Source organism: Ambystoma mexicanum, chromosome 11, assembly GCF_040938575.1.
Source record: "Ambystoma mexicanum isolate Mex_15411 chromosome 11, UKY_AmexF1_1, whole genome shotgun sequence".
In the NCBI taxonomy this organism is placed as follows: Eukaryota; Metazoa; Chordata; class Amphibia; order Caudata; family Ambystomatidae; genus Ambystoma; species Ambystoma mexicanum.
Window position 1 is genome coordinate 1,383,457,647 of NC_090934.1, and position 21,628 is coordinate 1,383,479,274.

General features: G+C 44.3%; 1 protein-coding gene across 2 annotated transcripts in view; it reads right to left on the reverse strand.

The window, feature by feature from the left end:
• BTBD1 (BTB domain containing 1) overlaps window positions 1-21,628 on the reverse strand; it is a 189,972-nt gene that overhangs the window by 90,172 nt on the left and 78,172 nt on the right. For both annotated transcript variants that reach the window (XM_069624985.1, XM_069624986.1), the window contains exon 3: window positions 4,791-4,896. In XM_069624985.1, coding sequence (XP_069481086.1) covers window positions 4,791-4,896 — 106 coding nt within the window. The remainder of the gene's footprint in view (window positions 1-4,790; window positions 4,897-21,628) is intronic.

Below are 21,628 nucleotides of genomic sequence, written 5' to 3' on the forward strand. Positions count from 1 at the left end.
CCTCTGCCACTATAGAGCATCTTGCTACTGCTGGAGTTCGTTTTGATTTCCATTCAATTGCTGCTGATGAAACCGTTTCTTAATTTATTAACACTGAAGCCCTCCTGTTTGCCAGAAGATGTCCTTCCAGTGGCCTAATAGCATAAGAATGCTTTAGTATACCCGTTTCCAACTTTATTCATATTTCCTTTCAACAGGGGGTGCTGCCTCCTTCATTGAAGGACACTTATTACCACATGTCACTTAGGACACCATGACCAGGTTCTGTCATTCCATTACTTTATTTGGGGGGATTATACACAAACATGGGCTAAACCTAAGCACAAAACAGCATCTTCCTAAAAAGCAAAAAAAATTTAAAGGTGGCCTTTTTCCAAATGTCTGACAGACACACACACAGACAGACACACACACATACACACACACACACACACAAAATGATCGATAGTGGAAACCCCGTTACTGCTTCCCTGGGTAACCAAATATGGTCTGCACTCTTTCTCCTGGCTTACGCCAGCGTCTGTGCATCATAAGAATGGCATCCTTTCAAATTTGTCGTATCATGGGACACCAAAAAAAGCACTAAACGGCAAAGGTGAACGGGAAAGGTAAAGACAAAATCTTCGGCTTACCATTAGGCTTCAGGTAAGACTAAACTATGCACATCTCCAGTCCACTGGGCCATGGCAGTTATTCGTGGACAAGTCCGGAACACCTTTCGGCATGCTGATACTATTAGACTATACCGCCTCCTTTCATTACTTCAAAAAAGGTTCTCAAGCAACCATTGCACAAACATCTGAATAGAGTCCATAATCTGACAGATCTTCCAAAATGTGTTGACATTTTCTGCTCTCAGAATAGGGGTACAGGTACTGCAGATTGGAATTTTTGGGTTAACAATGGTCTGCTTGCATTCTGTGGAGAAGCCTGTGATGATGAGGAAGGAAACCTTCTGCCCCAAGACACAAAATCCTTAGCAGAAAAAGGGCTGATCCGATCGAGGAGCACCGTTTTTGTTCTACCACCTGGGCTTATCTAAAAAAGTCATTGGTGGCAAAAATTGAACATCACCGGTCCTAAATTCCCGGGATTTACGCAATGAATTGCTGAGGTGGCTCCCAAGGACGAAGAATTTCAGATAGCTGGAGGACGAGAAGGAACAGATAAAATCCCCAGTTTTCGAGCTGCCCTCCTGGAGACTTCTGAAAAGACAGCAAGGCCATCTGTATGAGGAAACACTTGGTAGTATGCGCTCTAGTCTATGTCAGTATTGGTAGCCAATTACCCTGCAGGTGTACTTGGAGGTGACCCATTTTGAGAGGGTCCTTTCCCTTGGTGTGGAAACTGGCCTTCATAGAGGGAGAGAAACCCCTCAAGGAAACTTGGGTTCAGGGGCCGCATCTTATGTGGAGGAGCTGGGTGGATCCGTCGCAGTATATTGAAGAAACTGAAGGTCCTCAGCAGGTTCTAGGTCTTATAAGTACTTTCACAGACTGCTATATTGAAACCATTGACCTTGAAATGGAGGATCGAAACAGCTAATGCATCGATGTCGCGTCTGGTCTCCACATTGATCAGATCGCCACCAAGGGACTAAATGTTGAATGGTGGTCATGGCGCCCGCAGTGCTTCTGCCGGGGCTATGAAAGAACCCCTAGGGGGTCGGGGGGTGGGGGGGTAGATTCGGAGCCAGTCACCAGAGCCCTTAAAGTTTTTGACTGCTCTATTCTGGGTCTTTCACAGATTTTTAGGAGAGCAACCTTAATGAAGAAGTGGCAGAACCTGCAACTGAGCTAACTGCTAGTAGGGTGCATTACAGGAGAATTCTCAGTCATGGTCCGTAAAAGGTTAGTGTCTTTTTCCCTGTGCTCAAATGACAGGCTATATCGATCATACCGTTTCCTTTGCTTATGAGCCTATTTTGGAAGTTGTAACAATATAAATGAAGCACCTCGGTGCCCGCAGAGAGAGAGAGTGGCCGTTTAGTGCTACTTATTTTGATATATATGTAAATGTACAAGCTTAAAAAAGGTATTCCGTTGCTTTCTCGTCAGTAATGACTCCATGGTCATTTACTTTGAAATGACTGACTAACATGGGGATTTATGGGTAAAGGGGTAACAATGGGAGGGAAGGGGTAGTAATGAAGGGTAAGGAGAGGCATGGTGGACCGTTCCCCCAAAATAAAAAAACAATCAAAAGTAAAATGTAAAATGAATTACTTTGTAGTAAATTACCACAAAGTAATTACTGTCGATGAAATGACATGGAACCAAAAGCAAAACAAGCACTCTCTCCATTTAAAAGTGTTTTGAGAGCCTTCACACAGTGGAGATATTCAAGGTATAAGAGAATAATGACGATCCCATTTATACTGTTGTGTACAGGAAAGGGTCCTTGCTGGATGCACAGCCAATGACCAAGTAGAAAGCATTGGCTACTCATTAGTTCATGGCAGGTTATCTAACCAAACAGATAAACGGATACTAGACCCACAGCATTGTATCCTCTTAAATCAAAAGACAATGTTACTGTGGGCGATTGAAAAAGCCAGCAATGTTTCCATGCCATCCTGTAAAATTGAAACACTCTGTAGAGGTCTCTAAATTTAATTGCTGAACATGTACTTTTTAATTAGTTTTCTAAAAGTCATACAATATCCATTAGGAGCTCATTTTGGGAACTGTACAATTTACAAGTGTTCTTAAGAAAAGGTTCCATTGGTTAAAACACATTTACCACCTGCAGTGGTTCTATTACAATCAGTATCTTTGATTACAGGAAACATTAACATCTAAAAATGGAGGCAAATACCACCAACAATAAATTCAGCTGCAAGAGCATCTTAACATTGTCAAAAGCAGCTGCTGCGCATTAAGTGCAAGTTAAAGGTGGGGAATAAACTTTCAGGCGATGGAAGAATTTGTGGTACCAGAGTCCTATCAATAACCCTAAAAATCATGGGCAACTTTTTTTTTATGTCAGCAATGAGCCATGTACTACGGTAATGTTACTTTTTGCTGGAAGCACAGGAAAATGTACGTTCTGAACGTGCCATTTAACCAGTTGAACTGCCATTGCCGAAATATGCATTTGCAACAATGTCATGGTGTTAGGAAAGATTTCTCCAAGTCCAATTTTTCCTCCATTTTAGGGACCACCCCCCACCCAAACGTTTTGCTTTGTTTGACCTAACCTGACATTTTCCAGCGGAGCACAGTCTTCGCTGCGCTCCCCTGGACTTTTACTCACTTGTTACAGGGACACTGACATGTCCTTTAGAATGTCAGTGCTGATTACCCGCCATAAGAGCCTTCTCAGAAGTGTTCCTGGGCCGTCCAGTGAACTGACCAGCTCTTTCCTGGGGTATCGCATAGGAGCGCTGCCGTCCTGAGTTGATACTTGAGACTTGGGGAATCACCGTGTGGTCCTCGGCCCTCTCCTGCCAATTTTCGTAATCCTAGATCCTCTGGGTCACGAACAAATAGTGTGCCATGCTGCAAGCCTTTGTGATTCCTAAATCACTACATTGTAGATACGGTTGCTGTAGGCGCTTTGCCCATTTTCCCTCCTGTGTCTTCAAGCCTGCTGCATTCGAATTTTCTTCCTCTCTTCTTCGTGAGCTGAGATAAGGCTACTGCCCCGTCAGACGATTGTCTTGTCACGCAGCCGCAGAAATCAGGATCGCTGAGAAACTGCAGAGCTCTAGCCTACAAGCGACCTCGACTAAACCAGCAAAGTTTGGTCCAACCTGTGCCAAGGGACGGTGAGTACTTGCTTCACTTACTGGTGGCCCCTGGCACAGCCGATACACTTCTATGCACGAGAATCCCTTAAAAGATACCCACTTTAGCTGGGCTAGTTTTCGCTCCCTAGCGATTCCCGAACATCTAAAGTCATTCTGCCTGCAAGGCTAGACCCCTCCTCGTATAAAGGCACCTTATTCTTCATCCCCTGAAGCCCCTTCCTGAACTGCTACAGCCCTCGAGGTACAGCTTTCTTCCATTAGGCTAAAAGCAATTATATATTAAAAAAAACCAGGTAATATGCTTGTGTGGTAATTGTTTATTACTGTGGTTATTTGTGTTGATTATAAGGCCTATTGTAAATGTATATGTATTTTTGATATACACCTGTCTAGGAGTAATTTGTGACTCGTTACTGTGTGTGCCCATTGTGGGCTTCTTATCACTCTCACCCCTCCTGAGACTTAGTCTTGATCGCCGCCAAGCTAACTTGATTGGTCTAGCTTGCCCAGAAGGTTCCCCTGTTCCACTAAACTAGAGTGGCCTCTTAAACTTCTGCCCACCAGGTTAGAGTTTAGAAACCCATCTTAACACATGGCTACTGCCCTGTGGAGTAGTTTGTCACCAGCAGGATTTATGTAGTAGACCACATGATCCCTGACCTGGGGGCTTTCCTTTGTCACAGTGGACGGTTTGTTTTGTTGATAATTTCTCTCACTTAAACACTGTGCATGTCTCTTCAGGTCAACGATTGACATGTTTGCAGAAAAAGCTTTTCTACAACATGTATTCCCACTTTAAGAGCAGTCTTCGAGGAAAAAAGGAGATTCAAGATGTGTGCATCGAGGTCCAAGATTCACTAAAGTGTGCATTTGTTTGAGATATCATGATGTGATCTATATTATCTGCAATTCAAAATAAATGTCCAACGCAAGACTAATACGCCAATGAAGCAACTCATTGTTGAATTATCAAGATAAAATTTAGAACGTCAGCCCACTATGACATCTACAAACAGTTAAACCTCAGTGGGTATCATACCTATATCAATATCAGTAAAACCTTCTGCACTGATTGCATCCAATGTGCTTTTGTCTATCGTGTCTAGACAAAGAGTAGCAAGCTGAGGTTCATCGAAGAGTCGAGCCTAGGGATAAAGGAGAAACATGCTTACTTCAAAGCAACAATCTCATTTAAAATCTTACAAGTATAATTCCACCACAAAATCCATATAAATAAGTCAGTGATCATACCTCAGTTTCTAACATTTTTCTTCCTTAGTGATGCACAATTGCAAAAAACACGACATGATAAATGGAGAAATACACGGTTGATTTAAAAAAATAACAAAAATGTTACTTACCCAAACTAATGAATATTTCGTTTTGGCATCCTTCATATGGCAGTTGCTTCTGGGGCAGCTCTAGTTTTTTGGCTAATTATTCGAGAGGTGGTGTGGATGGACTTCAGAGAAGAATACAAGGGTCACAGATTGAATCTCTGAAAATTGACTATTAGATTTAAAACAACTTGAGTTTTCAATATTGGTCTCTCATAGGCCGATTCCAGAACAGCCTCAATAAATAAGAGGTTAATAGAATTGAGACCATACCTGAAAAGGATTTGCAGACCTTTGCTTCAACTAACCATAGGATCCACCAACATTTATTTTTGCAGAATGCTTTTAATGGACTCGGAGAAGCAACTATACATACCTTGTCCATTGGACCATTTCCCAATTACTGCTCAAGTACGCTGCAAAAGAAGCATCTACCCCGAGGCCACGGGTTGCCTTTACCAGGCAGAACTGTGCTTGCTTTAAAGTAACATGCCCTAAGGCAATGGACCTTTGAATTCCAAATGCTACTTCATCCAAACCATGAGGGAGTCACCAACGCAGATGTGGGATTTGTGGAAAAATCAAACACCATATTCACCTGGTGGACATCAAGATACAAAATGTAGTCCTATAAAAAACAGATTCAAGTACATCAGCTGGAAGAACAGCTGCACTTGTATTCAGTATAGATTAAAGGACGGTGCCTAAAAAAGCTCCTTGAAGTGATATATGTATGTCTGGGCTCAAAGTGCTGAACCACTCATTTTGCGAGACTAGGACTGCCAATAAAAAGGATTAAAAAAGTAGAAATTCGAGGACCAAGACAGCAGTGAGAACACATGCTTAAAGGAATGGTTCGGTAAAAAAATGTTATTGTCCCCATGGTTTGGCCATGTGTTTTTAATAATAATTAGATCGATCGTACAAACATTTCCTATGCACCTTACCCAAGTTTTCGTCTCTTGAACACAAGCCAAATCAGGCAGCAGGGCGCGGCCATTTTGTGATAATCTTATCACTTGCCACATCGCCCTGGGTGACCTGCGTTTGCAGCACTAAATCATATCCCCCTCCCCTGAGCCTGAAATCCCTAGACGCGTACCGCCCATTTCAGAACGCCAAAGCACGTCTTGTGTCAACATTCTCTGCGCCTCAGCTAATGAAGTGTCGCCATGGAAACAGCAGGAAGCCGCTTTCCTAGACAAGTATAAACATACCGTTTCACAACACACAGCAGTAGATTTTCTATTCCATTCCTAACACTTTATTTAGAGTATTTTGTGACTCGTTTCTGTGCTCTCGTCAGCTACGTTCATCGCTTGTAGCCCGTGAGAACAGATACCAGTACCACCGCTATCAATTATTTTCGTTTGTTTACCACATAATAGCTACAATAATACCCTACCTGTACGAGCCCGAGTATTCAGAGGAAGAATTACTGGAAAGAGAAAGATGCAGAAACGATGGGGCTTCGGACGACAGTTGGGAGGACGATTCAACAGATGAAGAGCCTGGGCCTAGTCGCATGGACGGTGTTTCCACCTGGTGTACCTGCAATCAGTGCGTGCTAACGCCAACCGAGGAGGAGAACTGCTGCTGCCGAGAAAACTCTGGATGCTTGTCCTACATATCGCAAGGCGATCCACAGCCACAATGCGTTACCGAGCTGCCAGACTTCACGGCAGTCTGCCTCACACGGTCCGTGTTGAGGATTTTGATGGTGCTTATGCACGAACTTCGCACAACAGTTCGGCCTCGTAATCCAAGTAACGAGTAAGTATAGTCTGGTTGTGATGTTAGTAAGGCCACTACCATTTCATGTTTGTCCCCTATATTCTCATTACTTCAATATATCATTGTCATATCAGTTTAGTCTTGCAATTCTCTAATCAAAGTCGCATAAAAGTCGCTCAAAATTGTGCAGTGTCTAGTTAGCATTTGTCCTAGCAATAATGCCATCGGATACAAGATTTGTCATTGACAACTAAGGTTTAATACACTTATCTTGGTCAATTAAAAACCGTTTGTATCTTTCTCTTTCTCAGATGGTATCGGCTGGTGGCCTATCGTTCGTACACATGGTGGCTTCATGGGAGGCTTGGACACCGCGTTCGACGAGTAATACCCACCTGTGTAGTTGGTGCCATTAGACAAACTTTCCCCAGTGACAGCGGTCAGTACAGGGGATTTTCCCTTGCTGAGCTGCAACCAGACCTTTATAATGTTTAGTATGTTTGTGCCATCAAAATAAGAAACCAAATAAAACACATTTATCAATGGTTGTTTCATTTTTTAAGTGAATCAAGTGTGTCTCCATTCAGCAGGGTTGTGGTGCCTTGTCTGCACGCCTCCCAGCCCATCCATCCCACCCCCCACTATCAAAGGCAGTTTGCACCAGTGGAAGTGTGCTGGCAAGGGGTGCTGGCAGGGGTGCGAACGGCCAAGGTGCCAAACATGTACACTTCAAAAGGTATCTTACACCCAGGGGCCATTGTTCACATGGCCTCCTCAGACCCTGTGTCTCCAGGCAGGCTCCTCTTCAAGGAGGCCACACCCCCCCCCCCGACATATACACGTCATTCATTCATTAAAACACCCCTTTTTGGTATTCTTTATAAACCACTTGGTATTTCGCATGAGAACATCTTTGAGCACTGCAATCCAACTTGTGAACGTGCTTTCTCTGTGACCGCTTGGAGTGAACTCGTCAGTGTGCTACGTGTGAACATCTCCCGGTTCTCCTGCCACTAATTACTCCACTTGCTGAATCTAACTGTCAAGGTAAGGGTATGTATCCTAATCGTATCTCCTTCAATTGTAAAATTTATATCTATTTCGAAGTAACATACTCAGTAGTGCTATGTTCATTTGTGTCATTGCTAGTGATTTGAGTATCTTTTGTTATGTTATTGATATATCAATTTTCATCAATGTCAATTGGCATGGTATTTATTGCATCCTTCGCGTAGCGTGTCTATAGTAGAAGCATGTTTCCTTTTCGTGCATGATAGAACATCGAGGGACGAGTAACATGGTCCGATTTTCAACACATCAATGAATTGTTTGTGTAAGTTATCCTATAATACAGCTGCACACGCTGCACTAGTTTAGCTGTGGTGCCCAAAAGAAAGCGTGCAATGGACAATGTATGGTCCAATTCCTGCTTTCTCACATTTTTATGCAAAATTAATTTCAAATAATGTTGACCTTTATTTTGAAGAATTCAAAACTATGCCGTCATGTTATGTTTTCGGTTGCCCTTCCAAGACCCATGACAAATCCGAAGGCATTATAATGCATGTATTCCCCCAAGACTGTTGATCGAATAAGAGAATGGGTCAGGCATTGCGGATATCCACCAGGAGAGCTTGAAAGTAGAGTCAAACCAGTCTTGGAGGACAAGAGGGGTCATTGATACCGCATCTGCAGCCTGCACTTCAACCCAGATATGTACGAGACATCCTTGTACACAAAGAGGAATCAACCGAGAACAACTTTAAAATTGCTCGCAAATGATATTCCGACTATATCCGTTCACATTCCGCCACAGGTGAGACACGCTTCCCGATGTAGCTTTACGCCGAGATTTTTGGTGCAAATGTCACTTATAATACTTCCGATATTTATGTGATTGAATAGCTGTTTAAATAATGATTATTTTGCTAAACATCAGTCCTCGTTTTTTAGAACCCACATAGAAAATAGATTTATGGGGACAGATAACCATGCTATATTATGCATTTACATAAGCCTCATTTTCTCATATTCAGTCTCCTTACATGCCACTTTTTAATGTTGGAATTTCTAAATCGAATAACACTTTCCCTTTACAATTCCATGACTATTCACCGAAAATGAAGCAACAAGATTCACTATCCTTGTCTTGCCTGGAGTCATCAACCACTTCCAGCACGTATCAGGTAATCGTACCTAGCTATTCTGTTCCAGACTGGTTTTAAGCACGGAATTCTAGGTAACGTGATCATATTTTTGCAACGCATCATTGCTTTACTAAATGTTTTTCGTGGTTTGATATTGATATGTACCTTTGTCGTCTTTCCAAAGTGTGTGTCCAGTTTCCAATATTTTCGTCCTTACTAATGCAAGTACTGTGTTTCAGGGAGATGGTGAAGTGTCCATTACAATAACAACATCCGGTGACAGTGGTATGGGTCTTCACAGTTCAATTGGACGAGATAATCTGATCATTTTTACATTGTGTAATTGTTTTACACATTGCTTCATTCCTAATTTTCTATTGATATGTACCTTTGTCGTCTTTCCAAAGTGTGTCCAGTTTCCAATATTTTCGTCATTACTAATGGTACTACGTTTCAGGGAGATGCTGAGGCGTCCTCTACAATTACATTATCCCTTGTAGTTGTTCCAGAACCAGACCTTATAGTTGATCAGGAGCCAGAGGTATGCGTACTGACAGTACCATCTAATGAAAGAAAGTAGGTCAAATTGAATGCGTAAAGCAAATGACATATTTTGTATTGATACAATTTTTTTGTAGGGATGTATACAAGATCTGTATATTGAACCGGAGGCACGTGGATCTGAGTCGGTGCGCCAGCTTGCTGATGTTTGAAACCTTTACTCTAAGAAAAGAAAAAATAAAGTTAGTTACAATCACTTTATATTGATGGCAATTGTTTTGTGCTGAGGCCTTCATTATGTGTTTTTTAATGTAAATTGTGAAACACTGTATGTAGGATTTACACTGACCATCCCTTTTCTCCATTTGTCCTGTAGTTGCCCGATGGAGTACGGACAACGCAGACACAGACAGCGATACACATGACAGATGCTGCTTGCCAAACTGATTTCACCATGGAGGAACTATTGAGGTGCGATGTGTTCACACTCGAGATGCCTATGTCCAATGGCCAGAAAATGAATTTAATAGGACTGGCGAATCCAGCAAAGTGTTTTTGGACCATTGCTACAATGCGCCAGCTCCGCCACAGGAAGGTGAAATTGCATTTATCGATGATAGTTTAACATTACTAGATGAGCACTTGACACAATCGACACCCGTCAAAAAAAATGCCCCCCCAAACCAGTCCACATTGATGTTTTCTCCTATCCATGTTCAAGTAACAGATGTTGAAATGACAGACTGAAGCATCAACACTGTTGACCGACAAAACAGACAAAAGATATTGACTGTAGTATGTTCAGTTTGGCTGATATGTCCACCACGGTTCCGCACGAAACAGTGTTGCCAGATGACAGTCTAATAAAAGATGCCAAATACATAGTATTCAACAGCAGCTTGATGGAGCTTATAAAGATGCTGAACTGTGTGCATTCAGTGCGAGGGGAAGTATGTGGAAAGCCATTGGTGAGCGTGACTCGTCTAACAAAAGGCAGTAACCTCAAAATACATGGCAACTGTGAAAAGTCACATAAAACATTTTCATGGTCCGCTCAAGCAATGCTGGGTAAACTGCCCGCTGGCAATTTACTATGTGCAGCAGCTTTACTTTTCAGTGGCTCTAGTTTCATGAAGTTATCCAGTTCCTTTGGGACTCCATTTCATTTCTAAAACGCAATACTACAAATACCAACGTGAATATCTATTCCCGGCCATTAGTGATGCTTGGAAAATTGAACAATTGGCTATTCACACCATGCATACTTACAGAGATTTATGACCACCAGCCTAAATCAACTCAAGGCTGACTGGACTGTAAATGTTGCCTGCATTACATACTAACCTAACTACTTGCCAATGTAAGCATATACCACACCTAGATGGAATTCTCAACTTAGCGTTGAGAAGGATTGTTAATGTTAGCATGTACCACACTCAAATGGAATTCCTGACTCTAGTTCGCTTCGCATCTAGACAGGATTGTTAATGTTAGCATGTACCACACTCAAATGGAATTCCTGACTCTAGTTCGCTTCGCATCTAGACAGAATTGGTAATGTTAGCATGTACCACACCTAGATGGAATTCTTGACTTTAGTCTGCTCCACATCTAGACAGGATTATGAATGCTAGCATGTACCACACTTCGTGGGTGTCCAGTAGTGCTCATGCCTTGAGGGAACCTTTCCCTGGGTGCCAGCGTATCACGGGTGAAGGGCTCTCAGGGTTAGTGTATACCGATCTTGATTCCTGAGAGGGGCTTGCCATCGACATGCCGTCAACATCGCCATCGACAGCCCCCGTCACTCTACCTTAACTTCCATAACGTAGACTGCCACAGACTTTAACAATACTTACTTAGAAGACTTTTGACCACTGTAAATGGATTTTAAATGTTGCCTTGTGATGCATATGCTAGTGCCACACATGTAAGGAACTAAACTTTAGCCTGCGTCGCATCTAGATAGAAATGTGATTGTTAGCATGTGCCACACTAAGAATTCTGAACCCTAGCTTGCATCGCATCCAGATGGAAGTTTGACTGTTAGCATGTGCCACACTTGTATGGAATTCTGAACTTTAACTCGTGTCGCATCTAGATAGAAATGTTATTCTTAACATGCACCACACTTAGAAATTAAACTTTAGCTCGCCTTGCATTTGGATAGAAATATAAATGTCAGCATGTACCGCACCTGGATGGAATCCCATAATTGCAATGGACAGCAATGCCAACTAACCAACCAACAATTCCATCCCTCTGCATACACCTTTCAAACTCTAACCAAACACAACCACAAGCCTAATACACAGCAATACGCACAAACTTGACAACAATGCAACAACAAAACAAACCACACATAGGCTTGCACAACAGCACACAACGACTACGGACCGTAAAACACCCCAAGCCCAGCCAACGGACCCACCAGGCTGAGGCTGCCAACAGCACATCACTGCTCTCTTGCACTTTTCCAGCTTATTCCCAGTAACCCACCCCATCTCCTCCCCTTTTTCAGAGCCACAAGAGCGCCAGGGGACCACTTCAGTGGTGATAATCTTAAAGGACATTTGTACCGCACACTAACATTAACATTCAAAGTACATTCCCCAACAAACGGTTCAGGCTAGTCGGCGATGGACAGTGTGACAGCCCAGGATTTTCAGCTAAGTACTGCACCTACCATTTTCAGGACATGGAAAGCAAGAAAATGGTGAGTTCGGTGGTCGTGCAGGTGTCCCAATGTAAATCATCAGTGGCCATGGAGAAACTTGGTTTTATAAAATCAATGGAAGATCTACAATCGAGGGGAATGCAAATCGACCTCATAGCCACGTTTCAATAGCCAAGACAATGAGAGAGCAGTATCCAAATATTAATCAATTTGATGTATGGCATGTTGCCAAATCAATAAATAAAAAAATCTCGGCTGCAGGGAAAAAAAAAAAAAGGTTTTGAAAATAGATCGCAATGGTCCCAGTCTTTCAGCAACCATCTCTGGTGGAGCTCCAAAACATCTGATGGGTCTGTGGAAATTCTACTGGAAAAATCGCGATCTCTAATGCACCAGTGTCCCATCTTCACATCCACACAAAGCCCTTGAGAAGATTGTGTTTGATAAAACTATCAAGAGATCTGAAGGGACTCACATAATTCTATCACACTGGAGATTTGGAGGTGTTCCACAATATGTGCCTAAAGTACAGGCCAAAGAGATTGCATTTCGGCATCCAAGGGATGAAAGCGAGGACTTTACTAGCGGTATTTGCGCATAACGAGAATGTAGGCCAGGAACAATCTAGGACTGCAGGAAACTTGGGGATGCTTCGCTACAATATGGCCTTTACGAAAAAGAAGCAAAAAATGGGTTGTCAAACCAGTATATGTAACGCTCACCCGATTCCCACGGAGGCGCAGGTCTGGCTTCGAGTGCTGATGCTTCTTCAATGGTGAAGCGCAGGACTCTGAAGATGGACAGGAAGGGCCCTCTACTCTGGCTTCTCCGGCTCGCAGGAATATTCCCCTGTGCGTGAAAAGGGAGTATTACCTACTGACTGAGTTATGCTCAAGCCTCCCACTCTCTTCCAACCCTCCACGATACCCTTCCACGATTCCCCGTGAAGTCTCACCTTAGGGTCTGAAAGGACGCGCTCTCCATCCTGCTTGTGACGCAGGGGCGCGTTGAACCCAGTTACTTCACTGGATTGAGGTTGGATGGGAGTTCAGGTAAGCTTGATTATACTGGTAAGGCGCTGTAAAAGTTCTGTTGCAAGTTCAAAAGTTCAAGCTTTAAATAATAATGTTCATTGTCTTTTTTCAGGTAATGAATGAAGATTCCTTTGGAGACTTCTTGCAACAAAGCGCTGATGTTGATGTCTTTTCCCCATAGGGGCCGGGGTTCGGAATGCCGGAGATATGGCGCCGACCCGAAGTGAAACGTGCAGTTCCAGTAAAGATCTGGTAAGTCCTAGATGAGCGCTCAGGTAATGTTTTTGCATTCGCTCATCTAATGTCTTTGTCTTTTTTCCCCATAGGGGCCGGGGTCCTGCTTGGAAGCAGCAAGACCCGAAATGAAATGGGAATGACCCAACAGGTAAGTCTTAGAAGGAAACTGAGCTTTTCCTATTCCCTACCTTCTCTCACCTCTTGTTCTTGTCTTTTTCTCTAGGCTTTGGGAAGTGGCTGTGTATCCGGATGATTGCTGCTGAAGATGGAGGAACCCAGGAAAGGTGAGTGAAATGCAGCGCTGCAGCGATCGTAACGAAATGCTTTTAAAAATGATGTCTTCCCTTTCAGGATCGTCGGTGATGTCTCTGTGGTGCAGATTAGCTGGTAGGTCTCTTGTCTCCCTTTGCAGGTGACCCAGGATGCTGACAGGCGTGGCTGAAGTCCATCTGCAGGAGCTGACACGGTGAGCGTCCAGCTGCGAGGAGCAGAACAACGCGAAGCGTGAGTTGCTGATCGGGTGTGGTTTAAATAGCTTTGGAAGAAGTTCCAAGTGTGTATCCTTCCTCCAATCAGGTATGTATCCTTCCCCGACCACACCCGGGTGGAAAGTAGTCCCACAGGTAAAGTAGTTCCTATTCAGGCCTCAAGAGGGCCTGGATGTGGCAGCATGGTCTGCATCAGGTAAGTGCACATTAAAACACTTGAACACATGTCTAGCTTTAGGAGCCTGGCGCCTAAGGCGCCAGGACAGAGGTCCAACATGAGCCTGGCGCCTAAGGTGCCAGGACTGAGTCCAAAGGGCCCCAGCTTGGGCCCGCTGGCACTCCCCTGGGGGAAATGCCTGCCTGCCTCTGGGGTTGCTGGGTCGGACCTGGCTCCTTGGAGGTAGGCATCATGACAGTACCCCCCTCAAGGCCCCTCCCAAGGTTCTTCCCTCCGGGGGTTTGGGCTTGTTCGGAAATCTCCGGTGAAACCTTTGTACTAATCGAGGTGCGTGGACATGGTTACTAGGCTCCCACGATCTCTCCTGAGGTCCATATCCCTTCCAGTCAACAAGATAGAAGAGTTTAGACTTTACCACCTTGGAGTCTAAAATGTCTTTAACTTCGAATTCCAATTCCCCTTCAATTTGAATTGGATCTGGAGGCTTGGACAATCGGGTTCCTGGTTGTACTGGCTTCAAAAGTGATGCATGAAAAACTGGATGAATACGCATGTTGGACGGTAGATCCAGTTTAAAGGCCACTGGGTTGATTATAGCTTTGATGGGATAAGGTCCTATGAATCTGGGATTGAAGGTTTGCGGGCCCTTGAGGGGTAAATGTTTAGTTGCTAGCCATACCTGGTCTCCTACTTGGTAAGGAGGAGTTTTACTTCGGTGCAAATCAGCGTTTTCTTTATTCTTTTTCTTGGCTTGCTGTAAATGAGTTGCAGCTTCTTTGAAGGCTCGGGTTATTGTGGAATGCAGATGATTTACTGCGGGCATTTCCAGGGTCAGAGGTGGATCTAGGTCAGAGGTCCGAGGATGGTGACCATACAAAGTATAAAAGGGGGTTTGTCCGGTTCCAGAATGCACTGAATTGTTGTATGCATATTCTGCGATCCAAAGGATGTCTTTCCAATTTAACTCGGATTGGTGTAACATGCACCGAAGATATTGCTCGAGAGTCTGATTGGTTCTCTCTGTTTGTCCGTCGGTCTGGGGGTGGTGGCTGGTGGATAACCGCACATCTATTTGTGCTAGTTGGCAACACTTCTTCCAAAAATGTGAGATAAATTGACTTCCACGATCCAAGACTAAAATGGACGGGAAACCATTTATGCGAACTATATTCTCCAGGAATTCCTTGGCCAAGGTGGAAGCTGAAGGCAAACCCTTTAAAGGGATAAAGTGGGCCATTTTGGAGAATAGGTCCACAATTACAAGGATTGTGTTGTAACCAGCACAAGGAGGCAGATCTGTTATAAAGTCCATTGACAGGGTGTGCCATGGTGCCGGTGGAATATCCAAGGGTTGAAGTAGGCCGGCTGGCCTTTTCTTTTGAGCCTTGTTTTGGGCGCAAATTCCACAAGACAGTACAAAAGACTTTATGTCTTTTCTCCAAGAAGGCCACCAGAAGTGGCATTTGATTTTTTCCTCCGTTTTAGCGATACCAGGGTGTCCTTCTATTAAAGATTCATGATGATGGGCAATAACAAGTTCTTGCAATTCTTTACTTGGCAGAAACAACCGCTCCTGGAAGTAGGGTAAGTCATCCTTAACGGTGTAATGAGGACCCTTTTGACTCCATTCCAGTAAGGTTGAAGAGTCTCGAAGTTGTTTTACTTGCGTTTGAATATCCTCAATAGATTGCAATGAAGTTAAGCCTAAGATTCTTTGCTCAGGTATGATGGGCACAGGTTCTAAGCTCAAATTAGGTTCTTCCATGCCAATCCGGGATAAGGCGTCTGATTTTCCATTCTTGCAGCCAGGGCGATAGGTAATTACAAAATCAAATTCTGCAAAGAATAGAGCCCATCGGAGTTGTCGTGAAGATTGAGCTTTGGCCGTCTTTAAATACTGTAAGTTTCTGTGGTCCGTAATTACGGTGATGGTGTGTCTTGCCCCGAGAAGGTAGTGACGCCAAGCCTTGAAAGCAGATTTGATGGCCAGTAACTCTTTATCGGTAATTGCGTAGTTGATTTCAGGAGGAGAACATTTTCTGGACCAAAAGGCCACTAGGTGTAGTTGGTTAGTTTTTGGGTCTCTTTGCGACAGGACAGCTCCCATGGCCGAACTGGAAGCATTGGTTTCCACTATGTACGGGAGATCTGGGTGCGGGTGCTTCAATACAGGTGCAGAGGTGAATTTGGTTTTCAGGTCCTGGAAGGCTTGTTCGGCCTCAAGAGTCCATTCGAAGCGTTTGTTTTTCTTTAGGAGAGCGGTGATGGGTTGGACTGTTCGGGAAAATTCCGGGATGAATCTTCGATAGAAATTAGCAAAGCCGAGCATGCTCTGAACTCCCTTCACCGAGCTTGGAGATGGCCATTTGAGGATGGCGTCCACCTTTCGCGAGTCCATTCAGACTCCTTGAGGTGTCAGGATGAATCCGAGAAACTCAACTTCTGTGGTATGAAAAACGCATTTTTCGAGTTTTGCAAATAGTCTGTGCTGGCGCAGTTTCTCAAGAACTGCCCTAACATGTTTTCTGTGATCAGATTCTGAAGAAGAGTACACCAGGATGTCGTCAATGTAAACAATGACGCAGACATCGATAAGTTCCCGAAGAACATCATTCATAAAGTACTGAAAGGCGGCAGGTGCATTGCACAAACCGAAGGGCATCACCTGATATTCGAAGAGCCCAAATTTGGTGCGGAATGCAGTCTTCCATTCGTTGCCTTCTTTTATGAGCACCAGGTGATAAGCTCTTCGGAGATCTAACTTGGTGTACACACAAGCGTCTTTCACCTGGTCGATAAGCTCAGGGATCAAGGGCAGAGGATAACGATTCTTAATCGTTATTTGATTTAGGGCGCGATAGTCTATACACGTTCTAAGGTCGCCTTCTTTTTTTGGCACGAAGAACAGAGCTGAAGAGACAGGAGACTTGGACGGGCGAATAAAACCATTGGCTAGTTACTGATCTAAATACTGACGCAAATGCAGGTTCTCAGGTTCCGTAAGAGCATAAATCCTACTACAAGGTAGTTGAGCATTGGGTACCAGATCGATCTGGCAATCATAAGACTGATGGGGAGGTAACGTGTTAGCCTGTTCTTTCTGAAAAACGTCTTGGAATTCTTGGTATTCTGACGGTAGCTGTACAGGGGTGGAAGTTGCTGTGGCTAGACCCATAGCTGGATTTCTTGGATAACAAGTTGGTTCACAATCAGGAAAACTTATTTTCTTTGCTTGCCAGTCAATTCTGGGATTATGTGTTTCTAAACAAGGAATTCCAAGAATTACTTGAAATTGTGGGGCCTTGATCACATCAAACACGATTGCTTCCCGATGTCCATCCTGACCCACCAGTGTCACTTCAACAGTGGAATGCGTTACATGCCCTGAGGCTATTTCGGTTCCATCTACTGTAGTAATGACATCTTGGGTTACTTTCGGGCGGAGGGGAAGCTTAATCCTGGAAGCCAATTCACGGTCTATGTAATTTCCAATAGCTCCAATGTCGATGTATGCTTTTATAGCATGCAACTGCTGAGGCCGTTTTGGGTCCACGAGCACCATTGGCATGACGAAATGCGAGGTCAAAGAGTTAGTTTTCAAGCTCGGCAAGCGGACCCCTACGCTTGCCGGGCTAGGTCGTTTCCCGAATCAGGTGTCTCTAATTCATTATCAGTAGCTCCAACCACCTTCTTAAGTGGTTTAACTGGACAATTTCGAAGAAAGTGACCGGAAGTCCCGCAATACAGACAAAGTTGCATTTGCCGCCTTCTCTCTCGTTCTTTCTGCGTTAATGGTCCTTTAACACCACAGATTTGCATAGGTTCAGATACGTCGGTACTCTTGGAGGTAGCGTGGGTTTTGATCGGTGCTCGGTTTTCATACTTGAACCGATCTGCTTTTCTGTTTTGAAGTCTGTGATCAAGTTGAACCACCAAGTCAATGTAGTCTGCGCAGACCTGGGGTGGGTTTACTATCTGAGCTAGAACATCCTTAAGCTCTCCGCGCAGGCCTCGATGAAACAATGTGATCCTTTTGCTTTCTGGCCATCCAGTTTCCACAACCAGTCTGTTAAAGGTGCCTATATAGGACAGAAGATCCCGATTACCTTGTCGTAAGGATAGCAGTTCGTTATCAAGGGCCTGTCCTTGAGAGTGTTGAGCGAACAATCTTTCCATGCTGGCCTGGAAGCCCTGAAAATTCTGGAGAATGGGATCATCCTGATTTACCAATGGAATAGACCAATCGGCAGCACTGCCACTGAGGTAAGATAGTATAAAGGCTACCTTGGTCTGGTCGTTAGGGAAGGCTCCGGGTCTGCATAGAAAGTGTAAACGACATTGGTTCATAAAGACGGCATATTTCTTGGGATCCCCCGCAAAACGTTCAGGCGGGGCCAAAGGCATGTGTCCAGGTAGATTAATTTGTACCGGGTTACTCAAACCCATTGATGTGGAAATGTCTCCGGAATTAGGTAAAGGAGTGTGCCCTGCCTGGGCCTGTAATAACCTTTTGGCTAGGTCATCAGTTCTTTCCTTAGATAAGATCAGTTCTCTTTTGAGAGCGTTACTCTCCTGGCGGGCTGAGTGCACCTCTGCCCGTAATTCCCCCAAAAGCTGGGCCAGCTGGTCAGTCTCGGAAGTCTCCATAGCGCCCGGGTGGGAAATTGTGGGTAGGCTTCGCGTTCTGTAACGCTCACCTGATTCCCACGGAGGCGCAGGTCTGTCTTCGAGTGCTGATGCTTCTTCAATGGTGAAGCGCAGGACTCTGAAGATGGACAGGAAGGGCCCTCTACTCTTGCTTCTCCGGCTCGCAGGAATATTCCCCTGTGCGTGAAAAGGGAGTATTACCTACTGACTGAGTTATGCTCAAGCCTCCCACTCTCTTCCAACCCTCCACGATACCCTTCCACGATTCCCCGTGAAGTCTCACCTTAGTGTCTGAAAGGACGAGCTCTCCATCCTTCTGGCGCAGGGGCGCGTTGAACCCAGTTACTTAACTGGATTGAGGTTGGATGGGAGTTCAGGTAAGCTTGATTATACTGGTAAGGCGCTCTAAAAGTTCTGTTGGAAGTTCAAAAGTTCAAGCTTTAAATAATAATGCTCATTGTCTTTTTTCAGGTGATGAATGAAGATTCCTTTGGAGACTTTTTGCAACAAAGCGCTGATGTTGATGTCTTTTCCCCATAGGGGCCGGGGTTCGGAATGCCGATGATATGGCGCCGACCCGAAGTGAAACGTGCAGTTCCAGTAAAGATCTGGTAAGTCCTAGATGAGCGCTCAGGTAATGTTTTTGCATTCGCTCATCTAATGTCTTTGTCTTTTTTCCCCATAGGGGCCGGGGTCCTGCTTGGAAGCAGCAAGACCCGAAATGAAATGGGAATGACCCAACAGATAAGTCTTAGAAGGAAACTGAGCTTTTCCTATTCCCTACCTTCTCTCACCTCTTGTTCTTGTCTTTTTCTCTAGGCTCTGGGAAGTGGCTGTGTATCCGGATGATTGCTGCTGAAGATGGAGGAACCCAGGAAAGGTGAGTGAAATGCAGCGCTGCAGCGATCGTAACGAAATGCTTTTAAAAATGATGTCTTCCCTTTCAGGATCATCAGTGATGTCTCTGTGGTGCAGATTAGCTGGTAGGTCTCTTGTCTCCCTTTGCAGGTGACCCAGGATGCTGACAGGCGTGGCTGAAGTCCATCTGCAGGAGCTGACACGGTGAGCGTCCAGCTGCGAGGAGCAGAACAACGTGAAGCGTGAGTTGCTGATCGGGTGTGGTTTAAATAGCTTTGGAAGTAGTTCCAAGTGTGTATCCTTCCTCCAATCAGGTATGTATCCTTCCCCGACCACACCCGGGTGGAAAGTAGTCCCACAGGTAAAGTAGTTCCTATTCAGGCCTCAAGAGGGCCTGGATGTGGCAGCATGGTCTGCATCAGGTAAGTGCACATTAAAACACTTGAACACATGTCTAGCTTTAGGAGCCTGGCGCCTAAGGCGCCAGGACAGAGGTCCAACATGAGCCTGGCGCCTAAGGTGCCAGGACTGAGTCCAAAGGGCCCCAGCTTGGGCCCACTGGCACTCCCCTGGGGGAAATGATGCCTGCCTCTGGGGTTGCTGGGTCGGACCTGGCTCCTTGGAGGTAGGCATCATGACAGTATATGAGGTAATGGAATTCGATTTTGTTTAAGATCTCATTGTTAATGTCTTCAAGATGTATAGTCATGGAATTGTGCACACATCTGTTCAGAGAACACATACATTGCCACCAAACATTGCCTATGTGCCATGTCCACCCAAAGAAGAGCTTGTTAAATCGTTCAAAACCCGGTATGAAATGATTACCATTTGTTTTTATTTTTGCAAAAATTGTTTTATAAACTGTACAAATAAAGTATGCGATTTGTCTTTTGAAATCTATCCTCTTAGTCATTTTGTTAAAAATGTTTTACAATTATTACGATTGCTTTCACATTTAACACATTTTAATGGAGCTACTGTGGGAACTTCATTTTTCATGTTAATGACCAATGAATAACAGTGTTAGAATCTTTTGATTTGGCAGTTGCCTTGACATAAAGTTCCTGCAAAAAGTTGAATATCTGCTCGTCCTAGAAAAGGTATTATACCTAGGCCACAAAACATTCTAGGCACGCAAGAAGTACTGACTGAAAACATGCCATGGGGTAGGAGGCCATGAGATAAGCAGAGGTGGGGCTATTACTAGACACATTTTGACTCCGTTTTTGTGTCACACAGACTATAATTTTGGAATAGGGGGCATTCTGTGCCAGTGCTTCGAAATTCATGTTATCATGGATGCGTTGACATGGGATGTTGCAAAGAAAGAATGCAAGTTCATTGTGAGTGAAGGTCGCCAGCTTTGAATTTTTGCTTGGGAGCTGGGGAGGTCCACGCGTCCCGCGCACAGTATAAGGTTCTATTGTTTTTGGACCTTGAGAGGCAGGGACCATTCCGAAAGGGATTGAATTGAAGGGGGGGTGTAATAACGTAGGCTATGATAAGGTTGTCCGTTCCGAAACTGCACCTGGTTACATTTAAATTCAGTTTATGAAAAATCGTTGACCAGAACGGACGAGCCTGCATTACGGTCCGCATTGCAAAAAGAGAATGGAATTGGCGAATATAATGTAAGTTTCTCTTTAGACGATTTCATACCTGAACTAGTCAAAATACGAATAGCTGACCGTTATTGCCGGGTCACATTGTACTTGTTTGTTCCTTGTGTTGCATATTGCAATGAAGTGCTAGTGCAACCTTTGTGTGCTGGGCTATCTACCGGGCACATGGGCAGGCCAGCATTGAGACGCATGTAGACCACCGCTCGTTTCTCCCTGGTTCTACGTTAATAAATCATTACATATTTTGTGCACCTCGAATTCTTGCCCCAGTTCACGCATTACGTTTAGAGCTCAACATACTCCATTGCACTACCCTCGTTAGCAAATAGCGTGGTACTATGGTATTCCACGTTTTATTCTCTCAGTTCACATTGTGTCACCTCTGCGCTAATAAAGAAAATTATTTACTGTAAA